A 22403-nucleotide genomic window follows, 5' to 3' on the forward strand; every position below is an offset into this window, starting at 1 on the left:
TTTAAAATATGTTCATAGAGACAGAGTCTTACTAGGTTGCCAAGGCTGGCCTCAAACTCCTAGGCTCAAGTGATCCTCCTGCCTCTGCCTCCCAAAGTGCTGGGATTACAGGTATAAGCCACTGCGACTAGCTTAGGGTTTACAATATACATTTATGACAGTCTACCTTCAAGTGATGATCACTTCACATATAAGAAACTTAAAATAGTATGCTTTTATTTCTCCCCTCTCTGCCTTTATGCTATTATCATAAATTTTACTTTTACATGTTATAAACCAAAGCATTGTTATTTTCATTTAAACAGTCAGTTATCTCTTAAAGAAACTTACTAATAAGAAAAAATCTTTTATATTTATCCATGTAGTGACTTACCATTTCTATTTATCTTTGTTCCTTTGGGTAGACTTATATTTCCATCTGAGATCACTTTCCTTCTGCCTGAAAGACATCCTCCAACATTTTTTGTAGTGTGGGGCTGCTCATAAAGAATTCTTCCCATTTTTTTCTGATCTGAAAATGTCTTTATTTCACTTTGGTTTTTAAAAGGTATTTTTGCTATGTATAGAACTGTAGGTTGACAGGGTTTCTTTCTTTTCAGTACTTTAAAGATGCTCCTCTATTGTCTTTTCACTTCATTATTTCCAACAATAAAAAGGATGTCTTCTTTATCCTTGCTCCTCTTCTTTTCTCTTGCAATTTTAACAATTTTATCACCGGTTTTGAGCAGTTGTGTGCCTTGGTGTAGTTTTATTCAAGTATTTTATGCTTTGAGGTTCACTGGGCTTCCTGAATGTGTATTCATAGTTTTCATCAAATTTGGAAAGTTCTCCACCCTTATTTCTTCAAAATCTTTTGTGTCCTTGTTTCCTCTTGTAGTTGTCCCACAGCTTTTTCTCATTTTGTTTTCATACTCTTTTCACCGGGTACAGTGGTCTCTTGTTTCATTCTGGATAGTTTCCATTACTATGCCTTCGAGTTCACTAATCTTTTCTTCTACAAGGTGCAATCTACCATTAATCCCATCCAGTGTATTTTTCATCTCGGGGATTATAGTTTTCAACTCCGTAAGTTTGATTTGGGACTTTTAAAAGTATCTTCTATGTCCGTAGTTAACTTTTTAAACATATGGAAAGCAGTTATAACTGTTTTAATGTCCTTGTCTGCTAATTCTAATAGCTATGCAAGCTACAGTTTAGTCTCAACTGATTTATTATTCTTGTTACAGGTCATTTTCTCATTTCTTTGTACAGCTGGTCATCTTTGACTGAATCCTAGACATTGTGAATCTTAACTTGTTGGGAGCTGGGTATTTCTGGATTTCCATAAATCTTCTTAGATTTTATGTTACTTGGAAACCGTTTGATCCCTTCAGGTCTTGATTTTATGACTTGTTAGGTGGGTGTGAAGTAGTGCTCCTGCTAGGGCTAATTATTCCCCACTTTTAAAGATCTTCCTGATTATTCTACATAAGGCACCATAAAATATGAACCCTAAACGTCTCCAATCTGGCTAGTAGGGACATACACTATTCCTAGTGCTGTGTGATTGCCAGTAACTGTTCCCCTGTTCCTTTTCACGTGGTTCTTTCCCTGGCCTCAAACAGTTTCCTCACATACAGGAACTTATCCATACTCTGCCAAACAGTCGAGGCAACTCAATGCAGATCTCTAAGGTTCTCTCTCTAAGCAGCTCTCTCCTCTCTGACAGTCTGTCCTATGGGCTCTAACTGCCATAGTCTCCCTGGACTTTCAGTTCTATCTCCTTAACTCAGGAAGTTGGCTGGACTCTACTTCAGTTCTCCCTATCTTGCAGCCTAGAAACTCTCTCAAAGCATTAAGCTGGGGCAACTGTAGAGCTCATGTTATTTGTTGTCATCTCTCAAGAATCACTGTCCTTTTTTCCTCATCTCCAATGTCTTGAAAACCACTGTTTCATGTACTTTGTCTATTTTTGGTTGTTTCACATGGGATGATAAATTCAATCCTGTTACTCTATGTTGACTGGAAGCAGCTGTTGGTCACCAAGTTTGTAATACAGTAGACTCATGTGTTTGCCATTAAGGTAGCAGTGTTAAGAAACCCGGAAACAGAAGTTTCCTCTTATAACTGTTATACAGAACTTTGCATCATATTACCTATAACCTTAAGACCATCAACACCTCATATTCTTTGGCTTTTGAGTAGCAGTTGTTTGAGTCTAACTGATTAACAAAAATAATTTCTTTGTATAAAGATATTGAAATTGCAACCAAAACATTTTTAATGGATTTAAGACAGTCAATGTTTAGAAGCCCTATTACCTTAACTTTTATCTCAAGAGGACAAAATCAGAAAACATCTCCCAACATGATAACCTAAAAACCTGGACACTTCACCTTAAAAATAAAATCTGCATATATCATTAATATCACACTATAATCTCACCTATCAAACAGGGCCAAAAGTGTGAGTCTGTCAAAGTTAATGCCGATCCACAGCTGGGGTAGAATCCAAAAGCGATAATAGTGTTTAACCTTTTGGGCAGCTTCTTCTGTTGGGCCGTACGTAGCTGCCAAGTCAGGGCTTAGATCAATGTCCTGTTGCTCCAACAAATCTGTATCAATGGTCAATAGTCTATTCAACCGAATCTGTGGGAGAGAGAGCTAAAAGAAAGTCAGCATTGAAAGGCTTAAAATATTTTCAATATTTATTTGTTTATTCAAAATAAAATATCTTCATAATTCAAGAGTTACTCAGTTAGCTTATCAGTTATCTAAGCCCCTTAATTTTCTTCTCTAATACACTTTCTTTTTTTGACATGGAGTCTCATCTGTCACCCAGGCTGGAGTACAGTGGCGCGATCTCGGCTCACTGCAACCTCTGCCTCCCTGGTTCACACAATTCTCTGCCTCAGCCTCCCGAGCTGCTGGGATTACAGGTACCTGCCACTATGCCCGGCTAATATTTTTTCTATTTTTTGTAGAGACGGGGTTTTACCATCTCGGCCAGGCTGGTCTTGAACTCCTGACCTTGTGATCCACCCGCCTCGGCCTCTCAAAGTGTTGGGATTGCAGGCGTGAGCCACTGCGCCCAGCCTACTCTTTATGAATATGTTATCACTACCAGAAACTATAGAAGGTGACAATAAAAAGTGAACTAAAACAAAATTAATCAATAAATCTTTTGTAAATAATTGACTAGAAAGTGTTTAAAATCTTAAGATTTTTCTCAGGGAATGCTTAAGAAAAAATCTTAAGATTTTATAACCATATAGCTAGTGAATCCATTAAAACCACTTACTGTGAATCCTTAGTGGCTTCTCTTCTCCCTGTCACAATTTATCCTTAAGCTTTGAACCTCATTATCAGTGTTAAATCTGAGCTCCACTGCATTGGATCCAATGGCAGCAACTCTCATTTCTTCCCATAGTCTCTCATCATTGTTGTTACTATATTTCCAAATCCCTCTGTTTTTTTGTTTGTTTTGGCAAGCTGCTCACCTGAGGCTATACAAATTACTACACTATATTTCTTTTAACTTCAACTCATCCATTCATCAGTTTACCAGTTTTCTTTTCCTCAGAAAGCATCAAAAGTTGACTGTATCTGGCACAGCACTAGGCAGCATTTTGCTATCTCAAGGTTCCCATACCATTTAAAAGTAGAAAACAATAAAACAATCATCTTCCCATGTTTGCTTTCCTATGGAGTTTCCTGGAATACACTATAGACAAAAAGTAGGGATGGTTTTTACTTTTCAAACACGTATCTGGGTATAGTTGAGAAAATTTACTTCCAATATATAACACAGTCATTTCTATCTCTAAGCACTGACAAATACTTTCCAAAATACTTTTTAAAATACTCTATCCCAAGGCTTCTTAACCTTGTACTTTGTTTTCTTATCAAAGGACTTAGAAAAAGAGAGCAACTGGAGGACAGCAAAGTGATTTTGCCATATTTTCAAAACATTTTTTGGTAACTTCATCAATTTTATGGCTTTTATAGCTCTCTATAAAAATATATATTTCAGATTTAATCTGAAAATTTATCATGTTGTAAAAATAAAGAAAAACCTACCACATCATGTGGATAAAATCGAACTGAGGTAGAACTGGATACATGAGAATCTGTGTCACTAAAATAAAATAAAAAAGACTTTAGGGAACAAACAGTTTGTCAAACAGAAAGAAAAATATATCCTTTAACAATCACATGAGATTCACATATCTTCACTTTTCCACGTTAACTTCAAAATGCAAAATAGCATTTTCCTAGAGTCGTGATAAGAGCATAGCCTCTGGGTCAGTGACTACATTCAAATCTCTTCAACTGAATGAGATCTTGGACAAGTTACCTACCCTCTTCATACTTCCGTTTCCTCTTCAGTAACATATGACAATAGTATCTATCTGTATCACAAGGTTCTTGTGAAAGTGTTTAAATGAGATAATCCAAAGAAAGCAATAAACATATTGCCAGAAGCCAGTAAAGACACAATAAATTTAAGTATAATGTAATAACCTACAACATAATTCAGTTTCCACAGTTCAGTTATGTTTGGATTTCAAAACTTGAGGCTTTACCACATTTATGGTGTAAGGAATTGTTCTCTTGAACTACATTAAACATAGTAACAGCATTTCTATCCCTCCATCCTCCTACTGTTTCCGTTGTTACAGAATCAGGGTAACAGTCCAATTTAATAATTTTTTGAGAGGGTGAATTCTGAAACTAGACCAAAAGAGCTTAAAGAGCATAGTTATCTATATGTTCTACTTTTTTAGCATGTGAAGCTAAATGACTGCAATATTTTAGTGCTTCAAATGGTCCCTCAAAACAAAAAAAATAAGTAAACAGCCCACAGATGTCTAACATTTAAATAGATGTGATCTATTATTAAACAGAGGTCCTAAAATAAGAATCAATAACTCTTGAGGGGAAAGAAAGCTAATTAATCAAAAACAGGTTTCAAAGTGCAATTTGAATAGATAAGCAATAAGATCAAAATTTTAGAAAACAAACATTTTAACACCTTCTAAAACTATAATTGTGTTATATGATCAAGATTTCTAATTTATTTGCTCTTCTCCTGACTTCATTACCTTACAAATTCCTTTGGGGGGATGGGAAGAAACTAAAGGTAACATATGAGACATATTTTAAGAAATTCTTCCTTAAAGCCAGTAAAAGAAATTTTAAACAAAATGAAAGTTGATTATTTAAAAAGGTACCTGACCAAACACTTAGAAGGAATTAAAATTTTAAAATTACATAAAGAAAGAGAACTGACAGGCTTGAACTTAGTTATGTAAGAACTTATTAGAAGAGTAAGTCCTGATTAGCTTTTATACATTATACAATATATAGAGAACATGAAATTTACAATTAAATTTGACACTGTGGGAAAACACTGTGCCCCTATAAGATCTTTGGGATATCTTGATTTAGTTTTTAAAACACAGAATAGCTTTTGTTTTAAAAATAATACTTTCTTTTTTCCATAGCAAAAAAAAATCTACCTTAAGTTTTTAGAAACAAATGCACTATGACAAATTATTAGAGTAAATATAAAGATGTTTTCAAAATAACTTTTATATCTGACCTGGTGACTACAGTTAACAATGTACTGTATACTTGAAAATCACTAAGAGAGCAGATTTAAGTGTACTCACCACAAACAAGATTATAAGTATGTGAGGTAATACATGTTAATTTTAGCTCAATTTAGCCAATGTATACAGTATTTCAGAACATCAGGTTGTATGTCATAAATATTTATAATTTTTATTTGTCAGCAACACTAAACAATTATAAAAAACAAAAAAATTAACTTTTATAGTTCTAGGCTTAAAAACATTAAACATGGCAAACATATGAAAGTACATACACTCCTAATATGACTTCACACATACCAGATATTGGATGCTCTTCTTGCTGCTGGTTCAAAATTCACAAGTGACATATCACAGCCACCAGTCTCATACAGCGTAGAAGAGAACTTACCTAGCAAATAAATGATTATTTTAAAAAGCGATTAGAATACTCAGAATTTTCCCTTCACAATATACTAAATTTCGTAAGTTTTTACATCCTAAGAAAACATACCATAACCTTTATAAAAAAATATTTTTAAAACAATAATCTGCATATAATTCAGCATGATGTGAGTTGAAAAGGAATGTTGGACAGTAGGCTAAAACATCGACATACAAAATCAGGTATTAAAAGGAAGGGACTTAAGTCAGCTTTGCAATATCAATCTCTTTTTTCTTTTTCCCACAGCACATTCTCTATTCAGGTGATCATATGAATGAATTTAACGTTTAAAAATCACCTGACAACTACTTGCAGGGGGTGAGTAGCCATTTGCAAAGCTTCTTAAGTTTGAAATAGCTCAAACTACAAGCCCACAAAATCGTGTGACTGCATTCTGAGCTGTGTTTCTAAGAAGAAAAGTGTCCAAGTGCATCTAAGAAAGGTCAGTGAATTGAAAGAGCTAGTATTGCTGGTGATAATTAAATCATATTATTTAATGAACATTACTTGTATGTTTCTACCACAAGAGCACTACGAAACATTTAGAAACAGCAATTGCTATAACCAAGTATCACTATGAAACTGACAAAAGCTTTAAAAATCATATTGATTGCAAATGTTGCATATGAATATAGATTTTTTTTTAATTCTCTTAAGATGAACTTTATAATATCAAATGATTTCTGATAATGAAATTTTAAAACTCTACATACTGCCTGAGATGTATTCTTCCCCTTTGAGGATCTATGGTAGCCATATTGGTGATGAAAAGGGAGCATAAATTAATTAATATAAATTTCCACGAGGGCAATGAAATGAGGTGTACAACTCTGCAACAACTTTGTCTAGTCCAGGGTGCTTTTTGAGTATTTATGAGGTTTTTATTTTATTAGCTGGAATTAATGAGGTTAAAAATAGGAATCTTTTTTTTCTTTTTTTTTGAGATGGAGTCTCACTCTGTCACCCAGGATGGAGTACAGTGGTGCAACCTCGGCTCACTGCAAGCTCCGCCTCCCAGGTTCACGCCATTCTCCTGCCTCAGCCTCCCAAGTAGCTGGGACTACAGGCACCTGCCACCACACCGGCTAATTTTTTGTATTTTTAGTAGAGACAGGGTTTCACCATGTTAGCCAGGATGGTCTTGATCTCCTGACCTCGTGATCTGCCTGCCTCGGCCTCCCAAAGTGCTAGGATTACAGGCGTGAGCCACCACGCCTGGCCAAAAATAGGAATTTTAAAGGGCAATGTTGACTTGATGGCAAGGCTAAAAGTCAGATTTTTTTCCATGCCTACAATGCAAAGAGTGTGCAATAAGGATTTTTTATTTAAGTGAAATGCTTGAAAAAACGTTAGTAAAAGGACTCTATAATGTACTAATATGACTAAGGGTTTACAGAACATCTCAAGCATTACTTCATTCTTTAAAATGACTAGAACCAGAAAAAAATAACAATTTGAATTATTTGAGTATGTTCTATGGATCATAAAAGTTATGGTGTTTTCTGTAGCCACATTTTTTTTTGTCAGAATAATATATTCTTGAGATAAGTTGGGGAAAAAAAGGTTTTCTATGAAATGCTCAGTTCATTTGCTGTCTTTTTTCAAGATGTGAATTATTTGAGATGGCCCCCACCCCCGTCTTTAAGTCATAAGTCATTCATCCTTAGCACCTCTAATAGAAACTGGATTAATGAGCTAAAATGAAATGATACAAGCTGTCAACTTGGCTACTTCTTAGATGTATCACTTTTTTAAAGTGGTAGGGTGAATTACAGAAGTTGCTACCAAAAAAAATTAAAAATACTGGCTCACTTAAAATTAAAAAAAATTTTAATTGTAGTTTTTTATGCTCTGTTCTGTATTCATTTATTGGATAGTCAATAATTAATGGTGCTATCATAATTAAACTTACATTAAGAGAAAAAAGAAATATCTGCTCAAAATCACAGACTGCATAAATGCAGAATTATTATTAACTACATTAAATGACTAAATCATAGATTAACAAAGAGCAAAGGGCTTGGTTACTCCATGTGAAACTCAGTAAGAACAGAACGCATAAATGTATTGTCATAACATACTTTATACATATTTTAGAAATAAGTTAATTCTGTATTCAGTAGAACTTAAACTGTCGTAGTATTTCTCAGCATGTAAGCTTTCCAAAGGATTTTTATTAATATATACGTTCTGTTCTTGGTATACTAAAAATAATATGTATCTGTAACAAAATCAGCTAAAGATATTATCTTTGTAATTTTCAAATGAAACAGTAAAAGAATATGTCATTATACTACCATGTTTTCTTTTATGTATAAATATCTAATATTAAATTTATATAGAAATAGTTGCATTTTAAATAAGTAAACATAAAGAATGCAAAAAAAAGCTTTTCGAGACAGAGAGTTGGAAGAATTGAGTAGTTCTATTACTACCTAAATTTACAACTCTGAATGATTCTATGCAAATTACTAATAAGTAATAAAATCTAAAAATTTAAGCAGAAGCATAAATATGTCTAAAAGGGAGGCTATGATTTTAACAGAAGTACATGACTTCAACAGTGCTTTTCTTCTTTTCCTTAAGAGACTTTTGTCTATTAAGCAGAAGCATGTTTAGGTTCTCAAAAATACACATGGCACTTATCAGAACAAACTAACATTGTAATAAGGCCTCATGGTGTAGTCCCAACTTCACTCCAAAAGAACAATTCTAGGTACTTTAGAAGTACCAAATTTTACTCCGAAGACGAACACATCAGAAAAAAATTACACTAAAAATGTATTTTAATGTGCTAATGTAACCTACTGAAGGCAGCTTAAAAAATAACCAACCAGAAATAAATATATATTACTATTGGTTTATAAAGATTATGTTAAATTTGTACAAGTTTTCTTGGCATACACAGCAATTTTACTATTTCTTTTGGGATTAAAACCATCATATTTAAACTTTAGGTCCAAAGTAAAATGTGCCATTACAATACCCCTATTTTAATATTATTCTGCATTAAGAAAAATGCTTCAATACTAATTTTTTCTAATAGAGAAGAAAGCAGAGCAAAGAAATATGTCCTTCTCACATGAATTTGGATTATAAACTAAGCCATCTCATCATGATTCAACTGTAACCAATTAATTATATCTGATAGAATGCCTCTGTCATGATTTAAGGAGAAAAAAAATCAATTTCTAACAAAATAAACAAGATTACAAACTGGAATTTCAGACTTGTAAAAATTATACTGGCCAAGGGTCTGCATCACTAAAGACACATACACAAAAAGCTGATATGCCAGACTTGTAAAAATTATACTGGCCAAGGGTCTGCATCTCTAAAGACACATACACAAAAAGCTGATATGCCAGGCACAGCAGCTCATGCCAGTAATCCCAGCATTTTGGGAAATAAGGTGGGAGGACTGCTTGAGCCCAGGAGTTGAAGACAAGCCCAAGCAACATAGTGAGACCTCATCTCTACAAACACACACACACACACACACACACACACACACACTAGCTGGGTGTGGTGGCATGTGCCCATGGGCCTAATGACTTGGGAAGTTGAGGTGGGAGGATCACTTAAGCTGAGGAGGTTCAGGCTGCAGTGAGCTGTGTTCATGCCACTGCCCTCCAGCCTGGGCAAGAGAGTGAGACCCTGTCTCAAAAAAAAAAAAGTTAAGATATCTGGCATTTCTTAGCAGTCTTATTGAATACTGTTATTGTTCATAAAATTAGTTAATTACACACAACCATTCTTTCAAAGTAATATTTCAAAGTAACAACTATAGGTCAATAAATAAGTGATGAGCCACAGGAAGATGAGTAAAATTGGATACTGACTTAACACCAAGGATACCTGAAGCATTTGCCTAGAGCCATGAACGGTCCAGCAGGCAAATTCTGATAAACATTCCCAAGATACTGACAGAAGACATGGGAAGTTAATGGGATTCTCTAACTTGTCCTATCAGTAAAAATCCTCACCACACAACACGAAGTTGAGCACATAAGAATTTTAAGAATAGGACTCACCTAAGAAACTCAAATTGCATTCCTTTTTTTTTTTTTTTTTTCTTTTCTTTTTTCTTTTTTGAGACAGAGACTCATTCTGTCACCCAGGCTGGAGTGCAATGGCACAATCATAGCTCACTGCAATCTCAAACTCCTAGGTTCCAGGGATCCTCCCACCTCAGCTTCCTGAGTAGCTGGGGCTGCAGGCACATGCCACCACGCCTGGCTTACTTTTTAAAAAATTTTTGTAGAGATGGGGGTCTCGCTATGCTGCCAGGCTGGTCTCAAATTCCTGGGCTTAAGTGATACCTCCTGCCTTGGCCTCCCAACATGCTGGAATTACAGGTGTTAGCCACTGCGCCCAGGCTGTTATATTCTTGACATCACTCATTTTTCTAAAGATACCTATATGTATCTTGGAAGGAGGTGGTTACTAGAACAAATCATCTATAGGGCTTTTCTAATTCCAAGTATCAAAAACAAAAGAAGTCTCTTAAATTTCTTGGATAATTTTCTTCTTTAACCACCGACCTCCTCAACCTTCCCTTCATTCTGTGTCCTCCAAGCCAGATGCACTTCTACATTGACTTCTCTTTTTTTAGTATTACTCATAGGGCAGAGAGGGGCTATAAGAACAAAGAGAGATGCATGGGCAGTAAATGTATAAAGTGAGTTTTTCAGAGACATTTGGGGGACCACATACATTCTATATGACTGAAGTACTCAATAATAGAAACGTTATTCAAAAAATAATCTGACGGAGATAGCATTGTGTTCATAATGCAATCTCAATGAATATACTACTATACTTTTAAAGAGAAGGCCTTTAAGATCCATTCTAATTTCTTGGATAGTACCTCCCTTATAATCGTAAGTGCTGACTCAGTTTTCACCCAAACAGAAATTACTCCCTATATTGCTGCTTACTGGTTAACGCAGCGGTCCCCAACCTTTCTGGCACAAGGGACTAGTTTCATGGAAGACAATTTTTCTATGGATCCATGGGATTGGAGGATGGTTTCAGGATGAAACTGTTCCATCTCAGATCATCAGGCATTAGATTCTCATGAGGAGCGGGCAACCTAGATCCCTCGCATGTGCAGTTTACAATAAGGTTCACGCTCCTATGAGAAATGAATGCTGCCACTGATCTGACAGGAAGAGGAGCTCAGGCAGAAATGCTTGCTCCCCACACCCCGCTCACCTCCTGCTGTGCAGCCCGGTTCCTAACAGGCCACAGATCCATGCCAGTCCATGGCCTGGGGGTTGGGGACCCCTGGGTTAAGGGACTTGTTTCTCCCTAGATTAGGGGAGAAATAAAGGAGTCCAAAAACTTTTCCTGTGAAGGGTCAGATACTACATATTTTAGGCTTCATGGGCCAGATAACCTCTGTTGCAACAATTCAAGTCTACAGCTGTAACATGAAAGCAGGCATAGACAACACAGAACATAAATACAAATTTTATTTATTTATAAAAACAGGTAGGTATAGAGCTGAACTTAGCCCACAGGTGGTGGTTTGCCAACACCTGTCCTAGACCAAGAATCTTAGGCTCCAAAAACTTCTTTAATCCTCATGATACAATGGAAATCAAGTCACTATGTCCTTGTAACTTCAAGTTTCAATATTTAGAACAAGTCTTTTTTCTTAGTATGTGCAATGCTGTTCTAGCTTTTTAAATCAGACGAATAACGAAAAAGGTAGGTGTAAGAAGAAAGTCTGGTTTAGAAGACAGTTTTGGGGAACTGGTAAGGAAACACAGATATCTCTATTGCTTGGCAACTGTAAGAGAGATTTACATACTGATATATTTTACTGACATGGCTATCTGATTATCTAGTTCTGAGTTAAGAAAACATGCTTTAATTAATTGTTAAAGACTTCACTCCTGCTTGCTAATCCCAAATCAGCCGAACTTTCCAAAAGTGAATGTACAAGTTCATATTTTGCTGTGATTTCATTATCCATTTTTGTTTTCAAAAAGACAAGTTATTCTTACTTGGGTAAAATAATCTATAATAATGATATTGATGACATTAAGATTGGTTAGGTAAACAAAAAGACAAGCCACAAAATGGGAGAAAATATTTGTAATTTGTATCTGACAAATAAGTTGTATTTAAAATATCAAAAGAACTCACACCTCAACAGTTAGAAGACCAACAACCCAGGCTGGGCGTGGTGGCTCATGCCTGTAATCCCAGCGCTTTGGGAGGCTGAGGTGGGCAGATCACCTGAGGTCAGGAGTTCGAGACCAGCCTGACCAACATGGCAAAACCCCATCTCTACTAAAAATAGAAAGAAAAAAAAATAACTAGGCGCGGTGGCACGTGCCTGTAATCCCAGCTACTTGGGAGGCTGAGGAAGGAGAATCACTTGAACCCAGGAGGCGGAGGTTGCAGTGAGCCTAGATTGCCCCACTGCACTCCAGCCTGGACAACAAGAGTGAGACTCCATATCAAAAAAAAAAGAAGAAGAAGGCCAACAACTCAATTTTTAAAATGAGTAAATTTCTGGACACACTTCACAAAAGAAGATATATATGTATGTGGCCAATAAAAACATCAAAAGATGCTTATTATCTTTAGTCATAAGAGAAATTTAAATTTAAACCACAACGAGTTACCATTATATACCCATTATGTCTACAATTCTAAAGGCCAGTGAAAGAAAATGTTGGCAAGAAAGAGAACTACTGGAATTTGGTGGTGGGGATGTAGAACTGTTTTCAAAAAGACAGTTTAGAAATTTTATTCACGACAGCCAAAAACGGGAAACAATACAACCATCGCCAGGTGAACAGATAAGCAATATACAGCCTGCTCATACAATGGAATTCTCAGCAGTAAGAAAGAACAAACTACTCACACATGCAAGCAGTACGATGAATCTCAAAAAGCATTACACTACAGGAAAAGTACATACGAAAGGCTGTATACTATATGATTCCATTTATATCAACTGCTAGAAGAGGGAAATCATAATGATAGAAAGCAGATTAGTGGTTGCCCATGACCAGAGGCAGCAGAGAGATGGACTACAACAGGGCACAGAGAATTTTTTGAAGGTGACAGAAACACTCACATCTTGATTAAGGTATTTGACGGGTATACACATCTGTTAAAACTCCTTGGATTGTATACATTTAACAGATGCCATTTACTGTACCTAAATTATATATCCATAAAGTTGACAAAGAAACAGGAAAATAAAGACTGACCAGTAAGAGTCTGATGAGCATGTAACAGCACACCATCAGTGAAATTCCCACCAGATACTAAGATATGGGGGAATTATATTGGTATTTGCCATTCTGTTTCATGGTTTCATTTAAAAATTATTACTCATTGGAAAATTAAAAAGTAGTATGTAAAAAGAAAGTTCCTCACTACCCAAAGATAGCCACTGCCAAGAGCATTTTCTGTGTTCCTCTGAACAGAATCTTCCCCTCACTGAATTTCTGCTGGGCTTTTGTCTACCTAGTTAGAGCCATTTTTCAGCCTCTCCCGTGGCAAGAAGTTGTCACATGATTATGTATGGCCAATGAAAGGTGGGAGAAAATGAAAGGCATGTTTTCCAAATCTCAATCAGGAAGATAAAGGCTAGATGTCCTTGATCTTTTCTACTCCCTCCTCATTCCTGTTTGCTGGAAAATGTCAATGACTAAAGCAGGCCCTTTGGACAAGGCAAGAAAGCCACATGTGAAAGATAACATAATCCATCCATCATGACAGGAATAGATCCCATTAGACTCCCAATGGTTCTCATGAGAGAAATAGAAACTTGTCTTTCATTTCAATGATTTTGGAAGGGTCTTTCCTTGAAAGAATCTAACATATATTCCAACTAATGCATATACTAACCAGCTTTATATTAGAATCTTAATAATTATTAATGTTAGAAAGCAGATAATCTAGTCTAGAGATTCAATGAATTCTTTACAACATACTAGTGAGAGACAAATTAAATATCTCAACCTGTCCCTGTAAGTTTCTGTAAAATTCCTAGAGCTGTTCACGCACCCAAAACTATCTGAAATAATATTCTAGTAGTCTTCCCACAATGATAAACTTCTGAGCATTATCCAGGGGATGAAGAGTAGATAAAATTCATCTAGATTTACTTCTAACTTGTAATATTTGTGGCGATCCTCCCAAACTCTACCAGATAAAGTATAGACCAGCGCTTTCCATAAAGCAATTAACAGTATATATCAAAGCCCCAATAATGTATATTCCCCTTGACTGATAATTTCATGTCAACATTATTTACCCTAAGAAAATAATCACAGCAGCTATACACAAAAGCTTATGTAATGGACATTCAGCACAGTGTTCATTACAATAGTAAATATCAGGAAACAACATGAAGACTAACAATGGGGTTAGTTAACTGGTTAAATAATGATATAATATTTTATCAATAATGACAAAGATATTATATAACAAGTTTACAATTGTCAAACACTGTTCTAACTGTATGCTTAATAAATATAATCCTCACAATAAACCTATGAAGTAGGCATTATTTTTGCCATCTTTTGATAAATGAGGAAACTGAGGCACAAGACAAGACAATAACTTTCCCAAGATCGCATAGTTAATAAGTGGTAAACATTTGAAGCCAAGAAGTCTGGCTCCAGAGTCCACTATATTGTACTGTCTTTCATATACATCTAAGTGACAAAAAATTCTGCAGCCACTTAAAAACAAATTAAAGAGGCTGGGCGTGGTAGCTCACGCCTGTAATCTCAGCATTTTGGGAGGCTGAGGTGGGCGGATCACCTGAAGTCAGGAGTTCGAGACCAGCCTGGCCAACATGGCAAAACTCCGTCTCTACTAAAAATATAAAATTAGCCAGGTGTGGTGGCGCGCGCCTATAATCCCAGCTACTCGGGAGGCTGAGGCAGCAGAATCTCTTGAACCCAGGAGGCAGAGGTTGCAGTGAGCCAAGATTGCACCATTGCACTCCAGCCTGGGCGACAAAGTGAGACTCTGTCTCAAAAAAAAGAAAAAAAAAAAAAACAAGGAACAGCTAATAACATGAGTAAATGTTCAGACTGCTAAATGAAAAAAGCGAGATACAAAACTCCAACAGTAGCACAAAAGTCACATAACGTGATCCTAACTCTACTTTTTTAAGTGCATATAAACATGTACATTTAAAAAGACTGGAAGGAATAAATTACAAAATACTAATAGTGGATATCTCCGAGTGATGAGATTGTAGATGACTTAATTTTCTTCATGGTATTTTCCAGAATCTGTCAACTTGTATTTCTGTTGTAAGGATGGAAAAGCACATTCTAATTTTACCAAAACAAAGTAGAATATAGCCCTTAAACTTTTTAATACTTCTTCCTTGGAAGCATAATGAAGTATTTTTATTGTTTTGGTCAAAATAAACATTTTACTTTCATTCCCCAAAAAGGATCAAAGAATAGAATTTAGTATTTTTTTTGTACTCAAAACAATAATAAAGGACAAAATCAAGGTTGCTGCAAGAGGATGTAACTTTTTTGTTCAGATGAATGAAAATCATCTACCATAACATAAGGAACTGACGTATAAACTCTAAGATCCTTTACAGTCCTCTGACTCTGTATTAATAGTAACAAGGAAAAGTATTAATAGCCCAAAATGCTACAGAGTAGTGTATACAATCCTTTTTAAAACACCAAGACTAACTCTAATAAAAGTGACTAAAAGTATTGTAGATTCATCTGAGTCTCTGTTTTTTTAAAGTAGAAAATTTTAAAGCTTCCAAATTATATTTCTGCTACGAACTGCTTAATAGGAAGAGCAATGTTGCCAGGTTTCCTTCAATAATTCTCCTATAGCCAACTACATTTTCAAGTTAAGAAGCTCTAGAATAAAGCAGATTACCTCAAAGAATACCTCCTTTGTCAATCCTTATCCAGTAATAAAACAAAAGAAAACCTAAGGAAAATCAATTCAAGCATCAAAAACTCAGATACATTAAGAAAGTCTTACCCAGAGAAATACCACTCATGATATATATGTGCTTTGTAATTACGTCTTGATAAATATAAAACTCTCCTGTCCTCATGTCTTGTCAACATTGTAACAGTAATTTTTAAATTTTTCACATAAAGACAAAATAATAACTTCATATACACTTTCAAAGCATTTCCTCACCCCGACCACTAATTTCATACACAGAAAAAAACCACAGGCAATGTTTCCTGTTCTATCTGATCTCATCTAGAACATTTTGTTTGAGATGTTGTGTTGCACATTAAGAGCGTAACTACCAGCTATAATGGCAAGTTTCATCATTGCATCAACTTATTAGTCTTAATTTATAAGAGAAAACTAGGATTAGTAACTGAGAAGTAATTGCCAAATTCTATAGAAAAGATTAGTAGATATAAAATGGAACTATAAGGCTACCTGAGTTCAGAGTCTCTTGTGTGACTTAATCTGGGCATTACTAAGTCACAGCTTGTTTTATTTAGTTAGAATTTTTGTGTTTAATTCAAAAAACAGTAAAAAAAAATCAGTAACAAATAGCAATTCCAATAAAAGACCAATCAGAAGAAAATTAACCCTTAATATGTGGTCTTTAAAATAAAGAGCAACATATTACATTGAAGAATTTGAGAAATTCTGATAGAACTATCATTTTCAAAGATGTTAACTTCCAAAACTCATCCAACACTTCAGTCATTTGAACCCAATTTTTTTTTAATTAGGTTCACATGGAAATGAAAGCTATAAATAAGAAAGAAAACCATCTAAGGTTTTCCTTTTTTTTTTTTTTTTTTTTTTTTTTTTGAGACAGGGTCTCACTCTGTCACCCAGGCTGGAATGCAGTGGTGCAATCTTGGTTCACTGCAACCTCCACCTCCCAAGTTCAAGCAATTCTCGTGACTTAGCCTTTTGAGTTACTCGGATTACAGGTATGTACCACTATGCCTGGCTATTTTTTGTATTTTTAGTAGAGATGGGGTTTCACCATATTGGCCAGGCTGCTCTAGAACTCCTGACCTCAAGTGATCTGCCCGTCTTGGCCTCCCAAAGTGCTAGGAGTACAGGTGTGAGCCACCGAGCCCAGCCTAAGTTTTTCCTTTTAAATTATGCAACTTATAATTCAAATTGTAAAATTAATCATGATTAATTTTGCTTGCTGAATACAGATGATACAAGTACTTTTCCCTCTGCTTAATAAGCTACTAATAAAATCCTTGTAATACTATTTTCAGTGAATTTTTCCATGATGTCTAATGTTTCCTGGTAACCTCAAAAAGGCAGAGAAATAAGGATTCTCAGGGTTTAGTACAGGAAATGGATATGGTTACCTATTGTGACACCACAAAATAAAGATGTAGAAAACACAGTTTAGGAAAACTATCTAGGCTTAGAATTAAACAATGTCTGATTCAGAGTTTTTTTCTTTAATCCAAAATGGTATACGTACATGTACATACACAAACATATGTACTCAAACATGTATTAGTGCATATGCATGTATGTTTTATATAAACAAATTATGCATATGCATATACTTTCACATGTAAAAACTGGTTAAAATTTTTTAATAGAAGCAGCTAAATTTGGAAGCCAACTTTAACATATTTGAGTATAAAGTACCCAATTCATTCACGTATTTTCATTTACATAATTCACTGCTAATTAAAATCATGTAGAAAATTAAACCACACAACAAAAATATTCTAGCTTCTCTACCAATTCCTTTAAGTGCAGTTGCAGTTCATTTTCAGAATCTTTTTTGGCCAACTTTATAGGCTTTGGAACAGGTATACACACTCCATTGATTGTTCTGTGCTAATTATTACTAAGCATTCAATTTGGTACCATCCAAATACGACAGAGCAAGACCTAGTTTAAGGTGGCAGTTAACAGAAAAGATAAAACCCAAATTTCAAGAGAATATCCTGAATATCCACCAGCAGATGCTAAAGTCGTCTCCAACCAGAAGAGGTTTTTTCAATCTTCAGAACTGGAAAGGCAGTTCCTCATAAATATTTTCAATAATTGGCATGTGGATTTAGAATGAGACTTTATCATTAAAGCTTGCTTAGCAAATTTTTTGAGCAAACTAAGAATTCTTATGGTGGAAAATAATCTACTGTTTAATTTTATGCTTGATCTGATAAAAGTCTAAAACTCTGAAAGGGATTAAAATGAAGCCTTTTATTTTAGCCAATCTACTACTATAAAGCCAATGAACAATGAGATGGTGACTGTAATTTTATATTCACAGATTCACAAATCCTTTGGGTTAAGCAAAGAGAAAGAGCAATATAAAGTAATTATATAACTGAATATATTTGCAACTAAAGAAGTATTGCTTACAACTAAAACAAGTAGCTAAATTGGAGTCTACCTCATTCTCCCCCAAGCAGCCTCCTTATAAATTTTCTTGCCTCTACAAATCACAAACTCAAAAGCAACAGCATTCCAAATTTAAAATGTTTTATTGCTTTCTCATTTTATTTAGAAATCACCATACATTCTAATGTTATAAATATCTTAGTTTACCATTTTCAAGTGTCTGTGAGATCTGCTGAAGATGACACTTTTCATCAATATGCATACATACTTATTAATACCTCTCTACAACTCAGCATTTTTACAAAATAGAAAAAGAGTCAATAAATAGGTAGCATATAAAGTTTTATTAAATCCTAATTTGGGCAACTTATACCTCATATCCTTCCAGTTGAAACAGTAACTTTATAAGTAAAAAGCAATTATAACATGAATAAACAAAATCACAATGAGTAAATGCTTTCAAGTGAATATTTCTGAATAACTAGATTTTATTTACTTAAACCATTACTAACCTGTATTCTGAGAACAAGAAAGCTAGATTATACAGAGACACAGAAACCAAAGTAATATAAAGTATCATCCTTAAATAATGCATAACACAGACATTTGAGTAGATATGTATCACTGATGTTTAACGATACCACACCTCTGAGAATTAATTATTCAATAATTTATATGTTTATAGATATATTGACAAGAACAAGAAATAAGCTTTATAAAGTTATTATGTGACACTAGTACGGAGCCATGTTGTCCTCAGAGTACTGTATTTTGAATTAAAATAAATCCTACTACAGATGACGGACATAGTGTGAAAAACAGAATATCTTAAAGAAAGATTCTATAGTGGCAGACAATTAGAAAGCACTTTTCCCTTTCCTAAAGCACATTCAAAATATTCAAAGAAATTAAAGTTTAGTAAGAAACTTTTTTTTAAAAGTCAACGTTTTCTCCTATATAGTACAAATGCCTGGGAAAAACAGAATTGAGTGTGAACATAATTAACACTTTAACTACCTATTAAAAATGGACATGACCAAAAGAAAATGTAGAATAAGAGTAGAGAGAAACATAAAAGGAAAAAGCAAAAGTCACATTTTCCTAATACACAGGGCAAATCCTATATAAAAAGCACTCCTATGCATAGTTCCAAAATGAAGCTATCTCAAAAAAGAACTGTAATCGTTACCCATCATCTGCTGCATTAAAGTTTTTGTATCATCAAGATTACATAAGGCCTGCATACCAAGTTCATCGTGCAAACTGCTACCGCCTACAGCAGATGCATTGTCATGTGATGCTTCTAAGTGGACACTCCCATTTCTCACCAGCAAGGAGGCACTAGCACTGAGCACTGCAGCCTGGGAAGGGGGGCGGGACTGGACTTTGACCTGGGCTGTGGACTGCTGGCCTTGCTGACCATCTTGAAGGCTAGGAAAAAACATGGATTGGGGAGACATTACAGGGAAGAAAAGAGAAAACAATACCTAGATTGAAGTCAATATAGAAAACTGATTTCAAAAAGGCACTTTTTCTCAACATAACCTAAGAAAGAGCCAACAAACTTTGTAAAATATACAGATTACACTGCCAACTTAAATCTTCTGGTCCTTATAAATTTGAAGTGACAAATGCAGTCAACATTAAATGTACATGTAAATTGGTTAATCTGCAACTTTTTTCCACCACAAGCCAACTAAATTCTACTGTAAGGAAAAAGAAAGCAGCAAAAAAGAATCATAAGTACTTTCAATATATGTGTGCTGCAGCTGGTCCCCGATGGATAAGCCCTATATTTCAGCTAAATATGCACTTTCATTTATAGCCCTGTAATAACTCTAGAATTGTTCTTTCAAATATTCTGAGCTCTCAAACTCACAATAAAACAAGTTTGTATGCACTTGAAAACCAAATAATCTTTATCAAATGCAACCAAAATAACAATCTTGAGTGAAAAAAAATCATAAACTAGTGCAAGAAAACCAGAAAAGCTGACTCAACCAAGTGAAATACAAATGGCCATGGGATACAGTCAGAAGTAGAATTAATATAAAGTGTTATCTATAAAAAGCTTACATCTTTCTGAAATAAGGCGTGCTTTATATACAAGGTAGTAGTTACATTCCCATAACAAATTTTGTTATTTCCTCTTCCAAACCATATTCCAGTCTCATTTACATGGATCCATCATTTGGAAAATCTTTAAAATAATTGAGAAACTAGTAATTTCTCAAAGGAAATTAGGCCTAAGTTTGATAAAATTTTTAATTACTTGGTATTTTGAGATTAAAATTTACTTATTAGAAATTTTAATAAAAAATTATCTAAATTAAGAGACTACATTAACTCATTTTATACTTTCATATTTTTATTTATGATACTATGAATTTTAATGTTCTTAGTATAATATTTAGTCAAATTTAAACTGACAAAACTCATGAAAAAATGTTTTGAGTATAATTATTATTCTCTACATGATGTTCAATGCAACTCTGCAATCTGCCGATTGAAGTTTACCTTTAACAATCCCAGAGTCTGCAACTAAAATTATTAGACCTCTAGAATGAATAAAAGAATCCTACTTAGGATGGACTTATTCAGTTACTTTATCATTTTTCATGAGTATCAACATCTCTCTAATCCTTTGAATTCGATGTAATTGTTTCTCTGGTACACATAAAACAAACTCATGTATTGCGGAATGACCAAGAAATAAAAGGCTATGTTGAAACATATATATATATCTCTCTTAAGCCTGTGGTTATGATAATAGACTATATTCTGGAACTATGCTGTCTGATACAGTAGCCTGTGACTATCCAAATTAATTAAAATTTTAGTTCCTTGGTCTTGCTAATATTTCAAATGCTCAGTAACTACATAACATACCTAGTGCTACCAGAGCTAATAGCTACCAAAGCAGGCAGTAGCAAGTACTTAGTGTCTACCATATAGAACAGAACAGATCATAGAATATTTCCATCGTCCCAAGAAGTCCTATTAACCTGCAGTACTTCATTTCACCAATGGAAAGCACACATTCTAGGCAGAGGATAGGAATGCACACAACATATGAAAAAACTAAGTTTACAAAATGTGGAGTTGTCAGTCCTTACTGGCATTATTTTTTAAGCCATAATGATAAAAGTATTTAATAATTTCTTCAGACTGGAATATTTGTAGAATAGAAATAAATCAGCAGATAATCTTGGGAACTAATATAATCAGGTAAGTTTTTTATCTTCCATACACATATAATTTATGTTACTCTTCCTCAGAACCTATCTAAACTTATCCACAAACCTTACCAAAAAGGACAAATTTCACAAGGAAGAAAATACTGAGAAAAAAATGTTTTAGTAGTAAATATTACAAGTTAGAAGTAAATCTAGATGAATTTTATCTACTCTTCATCCCCTGGATAATGCTCAGAAGTTTATCATTGTTATTAAAAAAAAGGTTTTCATAGTTCAGGTACCATGTGTCCCTTCAGGTTCAGAAGACACAGAATTTTACAAAATAGGTACTCAACAAATTTTTCCATCAATTTTTTCACTTGACATCATAAGCCAAGTTGCCATATGGCAGTTGGACGTATTTTGGCATGAAGTATTTGAGTATGTGCTCATCTTCAACACAGAGATGCACAATGTATACCCAATATACAAAAAGGTTTTTAAGATATTAGACAATGCATAAAAATCAACTCCAGAATTAAAAATAAATAAAATCAGAAAAATCCATGTTATTAGAAACATCAGGTTTTTTACTATCAATTTAGATAATTTTTATTAAATTTAGATAATTTTTATTAAAATTTCTAATAAATTTTAATCTCAAAATACCAAATATTTAAAAACTTTATCAAACTTAGGCCTAATATCCTTTGAGAAATTACTACTTTCCCAATTATTTTAAAGATTTTCTAAAATGATGGATCCATGTAAATGAGACTGGAATATGGCTTGGAAGAGAAAATAACAAATAAATGTTGATGTCTCTTGAATTCCTATTGTTATAATCCTTTAACAGAAATAAAAAAGTCCACAATTT

At 34.3% G+C, this 22403-nt stretch overlaps 1 protein-coding gene across 9 annotated transcripts in view; it reads right to left on the bottom strand.

The window, feature by feature from the left end:
* The window catches only part of LOC105494311 (pecanex 1), a 209971-nt gene that overhangs the window by 107183 nt on the left and 80385 nt on the right, over positions 1-22403 (bottom strand). For 5 of the 9 annotated variants that reach the window (XM_011762633.3, XM_011762634.3, XM_011762631.2 and 2 more), the window contains 4 exons: positions 19597-19781; positions 5894-5984; positions 4059-4116; positions 2425-2642 (listed from right to left, as the gene is read on the bottom strand). In XM_011762633.3, coding sequence (XP_011760935.1) covers positions 2425-2642; positions 4059-4116; positions 5894-5984; positions 19597-19781 — 552 coding nt within the window. The remainder of the gene's footprint in view (positions 1-2424; positions 2643-4058; positions 4117-5893; positions 5985-19596; positions 19782-22403) is intronic. The other 4 variants (XM_024796707.2, XM_011762638.3, XM_011762637.3 and 1 more) reach the window with 4 other exon arrangements.

This window comes from Macaca nemestrina, chromosome 7, assembly GCF_043159975.1.
Source record: "Macaca nemestrina isolate mMacNem1 chromosome 7, mMacNem.hap1, whole genome shotgun sequence".
NCBI lineage: Eukaryota > Metazoa > Chordata > Mammalia > Primates > Cercopithecidae > Macaca > Macaca nemestrina.